The sequence below is a fragment of the Notolepis coatsorum genome, assembly GCF_963971535.1.
Source record: "Notolepis coatsorum genome assembly, chromosome: 10".
In the NCBI taxonomy this organism is placed as follows: Eukaryota; Metazoa; Chordata; class Actinopteri; order Aulopiformes; family Paralepididae; genus Notolepis; species Notolepis coatsorum.
Genome location: NC_140174.1, coordinates 44152588 through 44170783, shown reverse-complemented (window position 1 = coordinate 44170783; position 18196 = coordinate 44152588). Strand labels below are relative to the sequence as shown.

At 44.3% G+C, this 18196-nt stretch overlaps 1 protein-coding gene across 1 annotated transcript; it reads left to right on the top strand.

Moving 5' to 3' along the window:
• The first annotated feature begins 1229 nt into the window (after positions 1-1229).
• myoz1b (myozenin 1b) lies at positions 1230-18181 on the top strand. Its single transcript, XM_084322642.1, is given in 7 exon segments — positions 1230-1363; positions 5479-5572; positions 11633-11799; positions 12605-12626; positions 12629-12673; positions 13900-14080; positions 17544-18181. Coding segments are annotated over 6 exon segments (732 nt in total). The 5' UTR covers positions 1230-1363; positions 5479-5487; the 3' UTR covers positions 17776-18181.
• The last annotated feature ends 15 nt before the right edge of the window (positions 18182-18196 follow it).

Genomic DNA, 18196 nt, shown 5'->3' with positions numbered 1-18196 from the left:
CATCCCCTTAACAATTGTGTGTATTGAGCTGTACTGTATTGTACCCATTCTGCAATCTGTTAATAACATTTCAATCAATCAATCAATCAATCAATCAATCAATCAATCAAGCCTGCCAACTTCAAGAGGACGTAATCAGAGCAGCCTAACTGTACCACATACCACTTTATTAACAAAACCTTTATAGGCCAGTGGTTTACTTTACAGATGTTAATGTTATCTCAATTTGCAACCTAGACAGCATATATGGTTAACATTTGCCATTTACCTCTGTGTGGAGTTAAGTACAGCATTGGGAAAGCTTCTCTAAAACAAACGACCAGCTTCTTCACAATTAAAGACCTTAAACTAAAATCAATATTAAGAATAATAAATTGGTTGTCAAATTAAATTAACACAACAGACTCTGGAACTCCCTCCCTCAGTCCATCAGAGACTCCCCTACACTCTCCACCTTCAAAGCTCCCCTCAAAACCCACCTGTTCTCCCTTGCCTTCAACCCCCCCCCCCACCCATAACCCCCCACCCCCCCCCCCCCCCCCCCTCCAACCTGATTGATGTCTGTCTCCTGCCGCTCTATCTTTTTGTCCTATCTCATGCTGTCTTCCCTGTTCCCCCCATGGTCTCATGTTCCTTTTGTTTTTGTTTCTTTGTTGTTTCTTTGTTTTTGTTTCTTTGTTTTTACTTTGCTCCCGACTACTGTCAGCGACTTCGGGTCATTGAGAAGCGCTATATAAATTAAATGAATTATTATTATTATTAACTGAACTGACACAGAGTAAAGTTTGGGTGTGTTTGATTTAGTGACCAGGGCAGGTAAAACCTCACTTTTCAACATGTAGTTTGTAATTAATCCCCTTAACTACATGACCCTGTTTTTACTGAAAAAACTACAAGTGTTTGAATGTAGTTAAACTACCACCCAACCGTCTAGTTAAACTAGTAATTTAACGACATGTAGCTAACCGACACTGCTCAAGTGTCACACACACCTTGTCAAGGGGGGGAGGTCGTTTTCCCAGCCTGGCTGTTGGTCTATAGATAGACGGACCCTGTGGAGCATCTGCAAGGCAATATCAGTCTCCCAATCAACCTCTGAACTCTGAACCCCACCACCAGCCCCCACCCTCCTCCATCACCCGCCCCCACCCACCCTTCCAGGCCTGGTCCATACAGTAACACTGCTGGAGTACTTGCCTATAGGGTTTCACACTCTCCTGGGTTGCAGAGGAGGGCAGTCAGTCACAAACAGGCTCTAGGACTCCAATCTACCTGGGAATACTTTCTCTTCTGGGACCACCTGGAACCTTCTGTCTCTTCTCTTCTCACTTCCCCCGAGGATACCTGGGTATCTACAAAGAGAGTGAGTATTATGTGTACACACGGCCACACTGCCACACACACACACATACACACACACCCAGATCAACACACTCGCTCTCGTACATGCCTCACATGTTTGTGGATTAACTGGAAATTATGGCAACGTTTCCGTCATTTCGGGTTCAAGTACCATGGATGATGGTCTTCGTGGGCATGGGCAAGGCCCGTCAACGAAGCCGCTGTCAGGGCCATATCATGTTCTGTGCTATGTATAAGCATGCATACAGTATGTCACACTGTAATAAATGAATGAGTTGCAGAATCAGAGGCACCTGCTAAACCTAATACTAACGCTTGCTCCCACACCCATGATACAGCAAATACAGACATTATCATAGTGACATTGACTTTAAACTCAATCTGTTTTACACTATGTATGGTGCGTGTCCCATTGTTGCTGACTTGCAGTTTCATAATTAACCAATTAACTTGAAATAGGACTTAGTTAATTCGAAAAGGAACTTGAGGTCTGAAGTGGTGGCCTACTTTACCTTGTCCTTGTTCCTTTTCCTCATGACGCTGAGGTAGTTGAAGAATGCAGCCCTATCGAGCAGAGCTTTTAGTTCAGAATGTAGCCCTATTGAGCAGAGCTTTTAGTTAAGAATGCAGCCCTATTGAGCGGAGCTTTTAGTTAAGAATGCAGCCCTATTGAGCAGAGCTTTTAGTTAAGAATGCAGCCCTATCGAGCAGAGCTTTTAGTTCAGAATGTAGCCCTATCGAGCAGAGCTTTTAGTTCAGAATGTAGCCTTATCGAGCGGAGCTTTTAGTTAAGAATGCAGCCCTATCGAGCAGAGATCTTTGTTCAGAATGCAGCCCTATCGAGCGGAGCTTTTAGTTCAGAATGTAGCCCTATCGAGCGGAGCTTTTAGTTCAGAATGCAGCCCTATCGAGCAGAGATTTTAGTTCAGAATGCAGCCCTATCAAGCAGAGATTTTAGTTCAGAATGCAGCCCTATCGAGCAGAGATTTTTGTTCAGAATGCAGCCCTATCAAGCAGAGCTTTTAGTTCAGGGGCAGAAGGCGACCCTATCGATCAGAATCTTTAGTTCAGGGGCAGAAGGCGACCCTATCGATCAGAATCTTTAGTTCAGGAGCAGAAGGCGACCATATCAAGCTGAATCTTTCAGGAGCAAGTTACGTGGCTGGATAGGTGGATGCCTGGATGGACAGATGGATGTGTATGTGTTTCGGAATGTGCTGACTGATGGCGTTCCCCTCAGCTGTCCCGGGAGATTTATCTGGAGCTAAAACAGGCAGGACGAGGGGGACAGCAGCGCCCCTCTGCCCGCGAGCAGGTAACAGGAGCCGCGGGTCATTGCACTTTGGTCTCGGAGAGTTCTCCCTTCATTTCCCTCGGCAATTCCCCAAACTAATGCCATGGAAATCTCCAAAAGCCTCTAATATCCCATTCATCTGTGGCCAATGTCTCACATTTAAATCAGGTGTGTGTCAGAGTGTGTCTTTCGGTAAATGTGTGTGTGGGAATATGATTGCTCCCCTGTGCGTATCTATAAGTGCCTGCTTCCCTTGGAACCTGAATGTGTGTGTGTGTGTGTGTGTCCTGTCCTGTGTGTGTGTGTGTGTGTGTCTGTACGTGTCCTGTCATGTGTGTGTGTGTGTGTGTGTGTCCTGCGTTGATGGTGACAGTCCCACTCAGCACTGAGCTGTGGAACATGGGTCTATAAAAATAGCATCCCCAGCTAGGAAATGAGCTTCAATTACAGCAGATGAAAAGCAATTACATTAACTGTCTCCCTATGGAAGAGGCCCCCCGGAGCTCTTTCTCCCGTACGGAGACTCACCTCCAGCCCGACGTAAATTGCTTTCGACCTGTGTGCACAAGACAAGGCAGAGACATATACTGCCGGGCCGATCCGAGTCTTTAGTGTGCTGGAGGAACGAGATCAGATACATGGAGTAACAGCGCTATCCCCCAGGCGCTCGCAGGGACTCTGTGTTGGTGGCTCTGCCTGCTGTGCTTGACTTAAAAATAGGTGTCCTAGCAAGGTTGCACCATCATCCCATATCTGATTTAAATAACTGATTAATAAGTGGTTTAAATATATAATAAATAAATAACTTTATCTCTAACTATAAATGAAGGTGTTTGTGTGTCCGCGTGTCTGTATGTATAACTGTCCTTCGGATATCTCGAGAACCATTCGTCCGATCGACTTCACACTTGCCACATGTAATTCTGAGGACCGAAGGGAGTGCCGTGTCAAGTGTGAAGTCGATCGGATGAGCGGTTCTTAAAAGAACACGCCAACATTTTGGGAAATTAACTTATCGTCTTCTCCAGAGAGAGACAAGAAGATAGATACCACGCTCTGTTCGTTCAGTAGAAAGCTATCTGGCTGCACGTTAGCCTAGCTTAGCACAATGAATGAATGGCATTGTCCAACTAACACCTCTCCCGAAGACTAACCGGCCATGTCTGCTTCCATTCATTGTGCTATGTTATAGGCTAACATGCAGCCAGATAGCTTTCTACTGAACGCACAGAGAGAAAACTGCAAGCATGCCATACCACATGTTTCTAGAACTGCAAGCAGCACTTGGGGGCCAAGCAATTGGTCCGCTCTGAACGGGCATGCGTTCTGAATGGCCACACGCTCTGAACAGGCACTGCACTAGTCTACACACTTGGCGGGTGTATTACTGAGGAAACAAGGAAGTGTAGAGTCGAATGCAAGCTCTTGAGATCTACAAAACATATTTATTAGTCGTTTGTATAGTTATATGAACAACCGACATTGGTGACATCTAGTGGAGAAAAGGAAAAAGGCACATTCTGAACAAAATACTCAAAAAATAATTTCCACTTAAAGCTGCCATAACAATTTCCTGACCACTAGTCGCAGCAAGTCGGCAGTATAAACAAGCTCCATTTTTTTTTATTTATTAAAGCGTCGTCATGTATAAACATACTTGTTGTAACTAAGAGATTCACTGTAAAAAAATTTAAAACATGTGCATGGATTACAAGATTTCCAGTACAATACATACAACTTGGGCATTTCCTGGTTGTAAAACAAGGTAGGTACATACTTACAGCACAATATTTAATAAGAAAAAATACTTTTTAATTGCATTTGGGTTTATAAAATGTGCAGCTAAAGCACAGGCCTGTCAAATGGCTGTGCTGTTACTGATACAGAAGTGATCAGTCCCAGTATTCTGATTGGCAGATGATGATTAACTCATTGAGCGCCACGCTCTTTTCCCAACTTTACTCAATGTTATTGACCATTTTAGCGATGTTTTGCGGACCCATTGTGTGTTCTGTATTATAGCTATGGAGACAATAGTATGGCTCATTTGACAGGCATTGTTCATAGTCCAACACTGTCTAACCAGTTCATTTCTACATACTGTAGTTTGTGTGCTATTACACGCTAAACATCGCCCCTTTCCAAAATAATCTAGTCTTTTTTCATAGATCGCGAGATATGACACGTTATATGCAATATGCCCAAATCGCCTAAAACCCCAAATACTTCCAAATCAAAGGTATATACCATATACATATGTGTCTTCACGTTTTGTAACGAAAATGTGATCGGTACAGAAACATGTTTCAGGTTCGGTAAAATAAACATAGAATGTACCTTAGCCAGAAGGTACTCCAAAAAGAAGAATCCCAGTGATCCCATCGGCGATCGTGATTACTCGTTTATATGTGTATACTCGTGTATACGGGAAACTATAGGTTTTGAGGCGAGAAAATCTCTGAGCGATTGCTCTGCAAGAACTCCTCCCTCTCAGAGCAAGTCAGGACAGACAGGGATCAGGACAGACACTGTCTAAACGAAACGATCAGAGTTCAAAAGGTAGGCGATACTGCCACCTGGTGAGATTTGATCGTCATTGCAATTCCAATGTAAGCAGGTATGCCAGGGAGACCTAGGGAGCTCCGGCTGAGGGGATCAAAGGAAAAAGATCAAAGGATCAAACCCAGAGTATACTCAGGTATGGTGCTCAACCGCTGGTGGCGAAACCCGACTATACTCAGGTTTGGCGCAGAATGTGTTAAGATGAATCGGTGTATGTGATAGGTGCACTGATGTCACCATCCCTCTGTGTCATTCAATAGACTGCAATCATGCCTCAGCAAAATCCTACTGCCTCCAACAAGAGGAAGAAGGTCTCCAAGATCATCACAGACCTGACCCACGTCTCCCAGGATGGTAGGACACACACACACACACACACACACACACACACACACACACACACACACACACACACACACACACACACACACACACACACACACACACACACACACACACACACACACACACACACACACACACACACACACACACACACACACACACACACACACACACACACACACACACACACACACACGGCAGACTATGCACATGCATATATGTGGCTTTCTTAATAATTTTCTGACACATTTTGAATTTAATAGACGAATGTCAGATACCTCATAATAATGTTCTCATAAAGCAGGCTATAGCTAAAGCAGCTATAATTCACTATGAGTTGAAAATGTGGGACACACACACTTACACACACATGTAGACAGAAAATATAGTTAAGATCAGTGGTGGAAGAAGTATACAGTTCCTTTACTTAAGTAAAAGTAGGAATACCCAGATAAATTAGTACTCTGGTTAAAGTAAAAGTCCTCTATTCAAAATTCTACTTAAGTAAAAGTAGAGAAATATTTGATATTGAATGTACTAAAGTATGACGTACATTCTACATGACGTTTGTGTATTCCAGTGCTTGGGAATGTTCAACCATTGACATCTAAAGGTTAAAGTGGTGTGTGGTCCAATTATGCTGCTCTGATTATGTCCTCTTGAAGTTGACAGGCTTCACATGTGAAAGTAGGGCTGGGCGATATGGCCAAAAACGTTATTGCGATAAAATTATAAAATTATTTTCATATCACTCGATATCGATAATTATCGTCGATATAATTTCTGTCAATAATTTCTGTCTTCTTATGCCCGGCGCCGATGGAGGGGCTATTAATAGACTCACTTGTTTTGCTGCTGCGAATGTCTCGAGTTGATAGATTATTATATTCCACCAGGGGGCAACCTACCGCCACTGGATCATATGCATTATAAGAATGGAACTAACAGTTAGCCAGAGCAAGCGGTGTATCCCATGACAATGTACTAACTATCACCCTAAAATACTCCGTTCCGCCCCAATACATTGCAACGACGTCCACCGCATAACCCACACTACTCTAACCGTGGCCTCAGAATTCACGCCACACACCCACTCCGCACGTAAACTATAAAATAGCTGCGTGCAAGCTAATGATCCTAGCCAGCCTTGTTTCCAATGTACTATCACCCTAAAATACTCCGTTCTGCCCCAATACATTGCAACGACGTCCACCGCATACCCCACACTACTCTAACCGTGGCCTCAGAATTCACGCCACACACCCACTCCACACGTAAACTATAAAATAGCGGCGTGCAAGCTAATGATCCTAGCCAGCCTTGTTTACTACCCAGAGGTGCACCGCGGGTCTCCTTCGCTGTCGCCATCTCCTTCACTGATTGGTTGTTAGTGCGTGTGCTCATATCCAAGCTTGGAAAATCGATATATCGAAACTTTGCGACCACGTTTCATGTTTATTTCGAGGAAATAATTTATCGCGATAGTTATCGTTATCGTTTTATCGCCCAGCCCTATGTGAAAGTATATAATCTTCATACATTCTTGCCATGCTTTCTATGCAAAATCCTTTTCTTCAAAGTAACTAGTAACTGATGGCTTCAGATAAATGTCGTGGAGTAAAAAGTACAATATTTCCTTTGAAATGTAGTGGAGTATATGTTCCCTAAAGTGAAAACTACAAGTACAAGTAGTTGAAAAATTGTTCTTAAGTACAGTATACGTGAATAAAAATACTTAGTTACTTCCCACCACTGCGCGCGCGACACACACACACACACACACACACACACACACACACACACACACACACACACATACACACAGAAGATAGATATAAATAAGATAGATAGCAGACACCAGAGATTGAGACTTATAATTGGGCATGACATTTACAGTAAATCTTGAGAGAGAAAGAGAGAGAGAGAGAGAGAGAGAGAGAGAGAGAGAGAGAGAGAGAGAGAGAGAGAGAGAGAGAGAGAATAATAATAATAACTTTGTTTTATATAGCGCCTTTCATGTGTGTGTGTGTGTGTGTGTGTGTGTGTGTGTGTGTGTGTGTGTGTGTGTGTGTGTGTGTGCGTGCGTGCGTGTGTGTGTGTGTGTGTGTCTGTGTGTAAAGGGCATGGTGTGGGTGTACATCACTGCGTGTGTTCTCATCATGCACAAGCACACACACACACACCAAGTACAAGTAACACAATATCTAACAAGCATTTGGCATCTCCTGGAGGGATAAGAACGATGGCCAGGTGGTGTGGCAGCCACACATCTGTCATCATTAACAACAGCACCAAACAACAGACCTTGGATCAGACAGAAGCTGCTCTCGCCATGTTTGTTTGCAGAGGAATGTATGTAAAGCAGCAGTGGAACTAGAGTTAAAGGCCTCATCTGTGATCCAAACATAAACAAATAAAAAATATGGAGATGGAGACATGTCTCCATTCTCTAGTTGATTGATAGAGCTCTTCATACAAGGACTACCATGGAATAAGGGGTAGATACTGTATTTCTACTGCTCTTTTTTTGTGTGGAGATGAAATGTGTACATTGTTTGTAAACACTGGAGTTAGAAAGAGCTATATATTGATTTACTATTTCAAAAAGATAATTTTCTATTCAATTAATGTATGTGAAAACGATCTACACTTAAAATGTCTGCAGTGGGGCTTTAATACAACTGAATAAACACATTGACAAATGCGTCCCATGGCATCTAATCTCGCTGAGAGAGGTGTGGCTTTGCAAGATTACAAGGCAACAGACAGATATTTCCAGCACAGTTTAGCTCCAGGCGAAAATCTGTGTCTGTCTGTTTAACTGTTCTGTTCACCAATCTGTTCATCTCTGCTTGCCTTCCCACTGTCTATTTCTGTCTGTTTGTACGTGAATCTGGCTGCTTGGCCATCTGCTTCTTCACCTGTCAACCAGTCAGTCAGTCAGTCAGTCAGTCAGTCAGTCAGTCAGTCAGTCAGTCAGTCAGTCAGTCAGTCAGTCAGTCAGTCAGTCAGTCAGTCAGTCAGTTTGTTCCTCCTACCTTTCTTGGTGTGCCCATCCATCCTTAATGCCAGTATTCTATTTTTTTTTTTTTTACAAAGAATAAAGTATTTCTATTCTATTCTATTTTCCTGTCCTGTCTGTCTGTCTGTCTGTATGTCTGTCTGTCTGTCTGTCTGTCTGTCTGTCTGTCTGTCTGTCTGTGTATCTGTATATTTGTGTGCATGGGTATGTGCTTGTCTGTCTCTCTCTTGTCTTGATATCTGTGAGGCACGATGTCTGTCTGTCTGTCTGTCTGTCTGTCTGTCTGTCTGTCTGTCTGTCTGTCTGTCTGTCTGTCTGTCTGTCTGTCTGTCTGTCTGTCTGTCTGTCTGTCTGTCTGTCTATATATATATATAGCCAGTCTATCTGTCTGTCTGTCTGTCCATCATGTCTGTAGCCTGTCCCAGTCAGTCCATCTGTAGAGTCTGTGGTCTGTGTCTCTGTCAGTCAGTCCAGTTTCTTCCCAGTCAGCAGGCAGCTCTGGTTCCACATTCTTCAGAATTAACTCTAATCAATATCCCCCTGAGACTTCACTCTCTACTGCAGCCACAATTACTCTCTCTCTCTCTCTCTCTCTCTCTCTCTCTCTCTCTCTCTCTCTCTCTCTCTCTCTCTCTCTCTCTCTCTCTCTCTCTCTCTCTCTCTCTTACTCTCTCTCTCTCTGTTACTTTCTCTGTTACTCTCTTTTATCTTTCTCTCTCTCTATTACTCTCGCTCCCTCTCTGTTACTTTCTCTCTTTCTGTTACGCTCTCTCTCTCTCTGTATCTCTGTTACACTCTCTCTCTCTCTCTCTCTCTGTTACTCTCTCTCTGTTACTTTCTCTCTTTCTGTTACGCTCTCTATCTGTATCTCTGTTACTCTCTCTCTCTCTGTTACTCTCTTTTCTCTTTCTCTCTCTCTATTACTCTCTCCCCCTCTTTGTTACTTTCTCTCTCTGTTACTCTCTCTCTATCTCTCTCTGTTACTCTCTGTCTCTCTCACTGTCTCACACACACACACACATATTGCACATGCGCATACTCACACACATTTCACCCCCCTCTCTCTCTCTCCCTCTCTCTCTCTCTCTCTCTCCTCTCTCTCTCTCTCTCTCTCTCTCTCTCTCTCTCTCTCTCTCCCTCTCTCTCTCTCTGTCTCTCTCACTGATGTCTGATTTATGAGGTACTGCTAACAGTTCTCACCACAGCATCACAATTCCAGTTTTAAAGTGCATGTCTGCCTGTGAGTGTGTGTGTGTGTGTGTGTGTGTGTGTGGGGGGGGGGGGGGGGTGTATATGTGTGTTTGAATGCATATGTGTTTGTGTTGGTTGTGCATGTGCATGTGTGTGTGTGTGGTTGTGCATGTGCATTTTTATGGCCTGGCTCCAGGTGTTATGAGTGATATCAGAGTGAGTTTGTGTGTATGTGTGTATGTATGTATGTATGTATGTATGTATGTATGTATGTATGTATGTATGTATGTATGTATGTATGTATGTATGTATGTATGTATGTGTGTGTGTGTGTGTGTGTGTGTGTGTGTGTGTGTGTGTGTGTGTGTGTGTGTGTGTGTGTGTGTGTGTGTGTGTGTGTGTGTGTGTGTGTGTGTGTGGTGTGTGTGTGTGGTGTGTGTGTGTGTGTGTGTGTGTGTGTGTGTGTGTGTGTGTGTGTGTGTGTGTGTGTGTGTGTGTGTGTGTGTGTGTGTGTGTGTGTGTGACAGAAGAGGAGAGTGTTTTATGAGCAGCACTGTGTGGAGCAGTAAAATCTGTCAGATCTCTCCATCACATAGAGAGAGAGAGAGAGAGAGAGCACAACAGCAAGGGAGTGAGGGAGGAAGCAAGCAAGCAAGTGAGGGAGGGAGGGAGGGAGGGAGGGAGGGAGGGAGGGAGGGAGGGGAGGGGAGGGAGGGGAGGGATGGAGGGGGGGGGGGGTGGAAGGGAGGGCAGAAAGGAGGGAGGGAGGAATAGAGGGAGGAGGAGGATTTCCCTCTATAAAAGTGTGGTTAGGAGCTCTCCTCCAAGAGGCCCTGTAGTCTGACATTCCTTAATAGCATCTCTTCCATCCTGTGTTGGCCTAGTAACCCTCCAAGCCTCCCTCCTCCCTCACGCTCCTGCAGTAGCCTCTGTTCCAGTTATACGGAGTTGGGGAGAATGTGGCTGTAATCCAATTTAATCAGATCAAAATCCCTCCCTCTTCCAGTTCTCCATAACCAGTGGTGTTGTACTAACTATATTGGGGATACTGACTCCTCTGCCATATACAGTATGTTTGGTAATCAATCAGTATACGATGAATAGTCCTGGACTGGACTGCATTTATATATATTTATTCAAAGCACTTTACAATTTATGCCTCACATTCATCCATTCACTCACACACATTCACACACCTACAGCGGAGGCGACCATGCAAGGTGCCAACCTGCTCATCGGGAGCAGTTAGGGGTTAAGTGTCTTGCTCAAGGACACTTCGACACGCTGCCGGGAGGAGCCATGATTGAACCAGGAACCTTCTGATTACCAGACGACCGCTCTACCTCCTGAGCCTGTTGCCCCCCCAACCTTTTCCCACATGTCACCTGACTGCTCATCTCATCTTCCATCCTTTAAATGTCTCTACCTCTCCTCCCCTCCTCCTCCTCCCTACCTCTCTCTCCTCCTCCCCCCTCGCTTTCTCTCCTCCTCCCTCCCCCCCTTCTCCCTCGCTCTCCTCCTCCTTCCCTCTTCTCCCTCTCTCTCCTCTTCCCTCTCCTCCTCCTCTCTCCTCCTCACTCTCCTCCCTCTCCTCCTCCTCTCTCCTCCTCCCTTTCCTTTCTCCTTTCTCCCTCTCCTCCTCCCTCTCCTCCTCCTCTCTCCTCCTCCCTTTCCTTTCTCCTTTCTCCCTCTCCTCCTCCCTCCCTCTCCCTCCCTCTCCTCCTCTCTCTCCTCCTCCTTTCCTTTCTCCTTTCTCCCTCTCCTTTCTCCTTTCTCCCTCTCCTCCTCCTCCCTCTCCTCCCTCTCCCTCCCTCTCCCTCCCTCTCCTCCTCCTCTACTCCACCCCCCTCCCTCAGACCATGAGTCCGACCCGGAGGCCTCTGAGTTTGACCTGGGCACTAAGATCAAGACGCCCAAGGACACCATGCTGGAGGAGCTGTCTCTGCTGAAGAACAAGGGCTCCAAGATGTTCAGGATGAGGCAGCAGAGAGTGGAGAAGTTCATCGTCACCAATGAGCACATGGTGAGAGGACAGGTGGGAGAGGGTGTGTGTGTGTGTTTGAAGGAGAAAGACATACAGAGAGAGAGAAAGAAGAGACAGAGAGAGAGAGAGAGAGAGAGAGAGAGAGAGAGAGAGAGAGAGAGAGAGAGAGAGAGAGAGGGAGAGTGAGTCATGCGGAAGACAGAGAGAGAGAGAAGGAGAGAGAGAGAGAGAGGGAGAGAGGGAGAGAGAGAGAGAGAGAATAATAATAATAACTTTGTTTTATATAGCGCCTTTCAGAAGACCCAAGGTCGCTTTACATAGGGGGGGGAAATAACGAAAGTAACAAACATAGTGGACAGACGCAACATACAAAGTGAGAAATTAGGGGTTAAAGGCCAAGTTGAAGAGGTGGGTTTTGAGTAGTTTTTTTAATGAGTCCAGAGTTGGGGCGTTGCGGAGTTCTGCGGGGAGGGAGTTCCAGAGGGTGGAGCTGCCACACTGAAAGAGAGAGAGGTGAATGAATGTGGTCCTGCGGGTGTGTAAGAGAGAAAAGAGAGAACGCGTACAGTATGTGTTTGTATAGTGTGTTTGTATAATGTGTCTGTGTATGTGTGTTTGTGTGTGCGTTGGAGAGAGATAAGATGTGTGTGAGAAGGAAGGAAAGAGAAAGAGAGTAACAAACATGTGTGTGTGTGTGTTTGTGTGTGTGTGTACGGTATATGTGTGTGTGTGTGTGTGTGTGTGTATGGTATATGTGTGTGTGTGTGTGTGTATGGTATATGTGTGTGTGTGTGTGTGAGAGTGTGTGTGCTGATCAGGACTATCTTCTTCTTGCCTCTTCCAGCAAAACCTCCAGAACCTGCTGATGTCCCCCCAGTCCCCCCCCCTAAGCCTGAGAAGCCCAAGCAAGACGGTACACACACACACACACACACACACACACACACACACACACACACACACACACACAATAATGGCTGTCCTCGACAAAAATTCTTACTGTAGTTGAAAAAGCAACAAATCTGTAAAGTTGTGTTTCCCACATGCAATAATGCAAAAGGATGTTTACCAGAGATTGATTGTCCTTTTTCATAGGGATGTCCGATATTATCGGCCTACCGATATTATCGGCCGATATTGGTATTAAAATGTGATATCGGAAATTATCTGTATCGTTTTTCAATTTTTTTTCAATTTTTTTTTTTACATTTATTTCACCTTTATTTACCCAGGCAAGCAAGTAAGAACAAATTCTGATTTTATTTATTGTCAAAAGTATGCATAATGTTGTGTTAATTCCATGACAAGACATATGTAATGTTAATTACCTGAAATTATTCCGTTTTGGGGGCGGGGGGGGGGGACCCTGCATATATCGGTATCGGTTTGATATCGGTATCGGAAATTAAGAGTTGGACAATATCGGTATATCGGTATCGGTAAAAAATCCAATATCGAGCATCCCTAATTTTTCAGGATATTACTCATTCAGCATGGAAGAAAAACCTTAACATAGCACAGCCGACAAGGGGTCACATGACCCCTAGGCATTTTCAATAAATGTATCGTCGTCACTCGGTCGAGCTCCAGCTCTGTCACTCAATGACTTTTCCTAAAGTACCCGTTTTATCTGGCACGGTTTCTGAAATTTCAAAATGACTTCAGGAAAATGTAATTAGAACTTTATTCCACATATGGGCCGTTGGAACAGACGAAAGTCACAGCACTTTGCAAGCGTCTAGCGCAGGGGTGGCCAACCCGTGGCTTGCAAGCCGCATGTGGCTCTTTGCCCATCAATGTGCAGCTCTTCCATCTAAAAATTATAATTTTCTCCATGGCTGTGCTAGTGTTAAAGAAAAACTAAAAAACTGCTAACCGACTAACAAAGTCTTGGTCGACAAACTGACCAATTAGCTTCCTTTGGACTTCCCTTGGACAGCAACAGTTGTAATTGGATCATTAGAAAAGAGGGCGGGGCTTGACATAGGTCAATTGACTAATGGACAAAGAGGCAGGCGGACCTAATAATAACATAGAGTTTCACATTCATGACAGAAAACCAAGTTTTTGGTCAGATTTATGAAATGGTGAATATGCCCTTTTCAGATAAAACACTTAATTTTTATTTCTCCCCAACAGTGGAGAAGAAGGTAGACCAGGCAGAGATGGAGAATATGAGAAAAGCGTATGTGCGTACCTACGTATCGCCATGGGAACGGGCCATGAAGGGGGACGAGGAGCTCAGAGCTACCATGAAGGCGAACATGCCAGGACCCATCATCTACCATAGAGATATGCCCAAGTTCAAGAGCTTCAACAGGTACACACACACACACACACACACGCACACGCACACACACGCGCACGCACACACACACACACACACACACACACACACACACACACACACACATACATACATACATACACATACATATACACACAAAAAAAACTGCCTCCACTATTCTAGCTTACACACACACACACACACACACACACACACACACACACACACACACACACACACACACACACACACACACACACACACACACACACACACACACACACACACACACAGATAGACACATACAGATAGACACATACTGTACATGTGTGCACAAACACAAACACAATCACACACACATGCACACGCACACACACATACCTGTACAAAACACACTGCCTCCACTATTGTAGCTTGTACACATACAGATAGACACATACATCCGTGCACAAACACACAGACAGACACATGCACATGCAAAAATAACCCTAACTACTGACCTTACTGTCATGCACTTGTCCTAATATACTAACCTATATTGTAGCACTCAACACTTTGATGAACATTGTTACTCAGCTGATAGAGTTGTACCCTTCCTGCTGACTTGTCGTACAAAACTTGTAAGTCGCTTTGGATAAAAGCGTCAGCTAAATGACTAAATGTAAATGTAATGCATAAATGGTAAATGGCTGCTTTTTTATATAGCGCTTTTATCCAAAGCCCTTTACTCACATTTCACACATTCACGCACCGAAGGCAGAGGCAACCATGCAAGATGCCAACCTGCTCATCGGGAGCAATTAGGGGTTAAGTGTCTTGCTCAAGGACACATCGATACACTGCCCAGGAGGAGCGGGAATCAAACCGGGAACCTCCAGATTGCCAGACAACTGCTCTACCTCCTGAGCCACTGTCGCCCCATATGCCCCATAGACATACAAACACTCACGCACACACACACGCACGCACGCACACACAACACACACACACACACACCCACGCACGCACACACACACACATACATACACATACATATACACAAAAAAAAAACTGCCTCCACTATTCTAGCTTACACCCACACACACACACACACACACACACACACACACACACACACACACACACACACACACACAACACACACACACACACACACACACACACACACACACACACACACACACACACACACACACACACACATACAGATAGACACATACTGTACATGTGTGCACAAACACAAACACAATCACAACACACACACAGGGCCGGACTGGGGAAATAATTCATACCGGGAGATATAGCGCGAAATATAGCCCCAATCAGGCCACTTTTTTTCCGGATTTTTTTTGTTACAAAGACTTAATTTCCTGCATTCTGGTGAATTTTAGTGCATGTGAATCACAAACTAATGAGCCAACAATTGCTTAGTACAATGTACTGTTATGAACCCCAAATAAAACTGTTGTGGCACTAGCAATGGTACTCTCTCCACCTTCAAAAAGAAAAAAGCAAGAGCACAACATATTTTTCTATTTACTAATACAGTTAACCACTCTCTCCACCTATTCAAACAAGAGCAAGAGCACATATTCACTTTACTGATGCACTACCCATCACAGTTAAAATAGCCCTTTACACAAACATTAAATAACAGACCTTTCATTACAATACTATAATAACAGTAGCCACTGCCAGAATAGTGACACATGTATCGCGTGTGGTGAGCACACGCATGCATGCACAACGAAGACAGAAGATTGCGTTGTCTCAATCATTTTAACTATAAAATGAGCTCAAAAGTATGAGCTCACTGACTAAATTTCCAACAAAAAGCATCAATTGTCAAATAATATTGATCACATTAACTAGACTAGATGTTTTTGAGGAAATTAGAAAGGGAACAACAACTTAACTTTTGTGTCTGATCAGATTCTTATTTTTTTGATAACTTTGCAGTGATTATGTTTGTAGCCAATGTGGCAAAGGTGTGTAATCTTTGAATTATCTTGGAATTATTTTGACTCTCTCTTTCATAAATTGTTTATTCAACTTCAGCCCCAATCATAACCACCACATATTGTTTTTTGTAATGTCAGATTTAACAACTCCTTTCAGAAAAGTGGGAGTGTTCCATCTGCCATTCCATTCGCTGCCTCCGCTGTCAATCAGTTGTATCGCCTGGTCCCGCCTCCACCAATCACAAGCGGCAGCACGGCTCCATTGTGTGTGTGTGTGTCCGCGTGAGGGAGAGAGAGTCAGATAGTTCTCCAACTCTGTCGCAGACAGTGAAATCCTGGTTGTTCCCCACCCACCTAGGTTATCTAAAAACGATCGTGCCGCTCCGCCGCCACAACTAGAAACAATGCCCTGGCAAAATTTTTTTTAAATTATTATAATAAAAAAAAATATATAAATATATAATTATATAATTTTTTTTTTAATCTGTGCAGGCCAGGCCACCGGGAAAACTCCCGGTGCTCCTGATGGCCAGTCCGGGCCTGCACACACACACACACACACACACACACACACACACACACACACAACACACACACACACACACACACACACACACACACACACACACACACACACGCACACACACACACACACACACACTGCTCCCCCTAGCTTATCATTATCACGTTATGTGAGACATGATATAACCAGGGCATACTGGAGCATAGTGAGTGCTTCACCTCGCAGGCTGATGAACAAACCTCAGTCGCCTATCCTTGCTAAGCCACGCCCACAGAACATCCATCTCTATGACAACCGGCAGTAATTCATCAACAATAAAGCACTGCTGTCTTCCTTGGCATTTCGTCAACATCGAAAACCTTGTGTCTCCAAATAAGTCAACCGTTCATGAATTGTTAAAAAATACAAGAAATAAAAGTAGAAAAGAAAAATTTTCTTCACATGACAACATGTTTTTTATTATTATTATTTACACATTTTTGCTGGTGTATACATTTTACTCACGTGTATATCTGTATAAATATCTGTCTTGCAGTTGTACTGACGTCTGACGTTACTGTGATAAGCCATTCTTTCCATGAGCTAACATTACTGTGACAACTTAAGTCATTCTTTCCATGAGCTAACATTACTGTGATAAGCTACTAAAAGTAAGCAGGACTCAGAATGCTGTCTTGCAGTTGTACTGATGTTACTATGATGAGGTGTTCAACGGGTAACCTGTGTCGACGTTTTGTGGAAGAGTGATTGACGTTGATGTCAACCTAATGCGTGTGTGTGACACCACTAGGGGGCAGAGCGGCAACGTGTGAGTGACTGACTGAATAAACGAATGACTGACTGGATTCATGAGCGAGTTAGTGATATTGCCGGGTCATAGAGGTTCAATGTCAAAATCAGAGGAAACTCATTATATCTAGATGGCTTTAGTGCAGCTGAATACACTCATCCATCTCTACCACCCCTCCCTCCCTCTCCTCCACCCATCCCGCCCCCCTCTTTCCTCCCATAGGACGGCGCTGCCCTACGGCGGCCAAGACAAGGCGACCAGGCTGACCTTTGAGCTGCCCGATGTCCACCTTGACTCAGAGGATCCGGAGGCCATGCTCAGTCTGCAGGCCGACATCCGCTTGCGCCCCTCCTTCAACCGCACGCCCATCGGCTGGGTCTGCAGTGAGGACAACTCACACATCCACATGGACATGGACACCATGCCCTTTGACGGAGAGACGGAGGACCTGTGAACACACACACCCACACACACATGCAGGACCACACACACACACACACATGGTATAGCGAAAATAATGAAGGTATAGCTAAACGAATATGGAGGTCTTATTAAAGAGAGAGAGAAAGAGAGAGAAAGAGACAGTACGATTGATCATATAATGTATCTGAGGTACACACATATATGGGCACGCAAATCACACACACACACACACACACACAAAAGACAGTACACATGAGCGTACTCCTACAAGCCCCCTGCGTTCATGTTGAACATACAGTATATTTATTTGCATGGAATATAAAGTGACTTTTTGGAAAAGGAAAACAACAACAATAATAATCTCTTCTGGTGTCTCACGTGATTTCTTGCCCTTTCTTCCTGATTGTGAAAGAGTCTTATTATGATTTTGCATTCTGCTAACCTTGGATCTG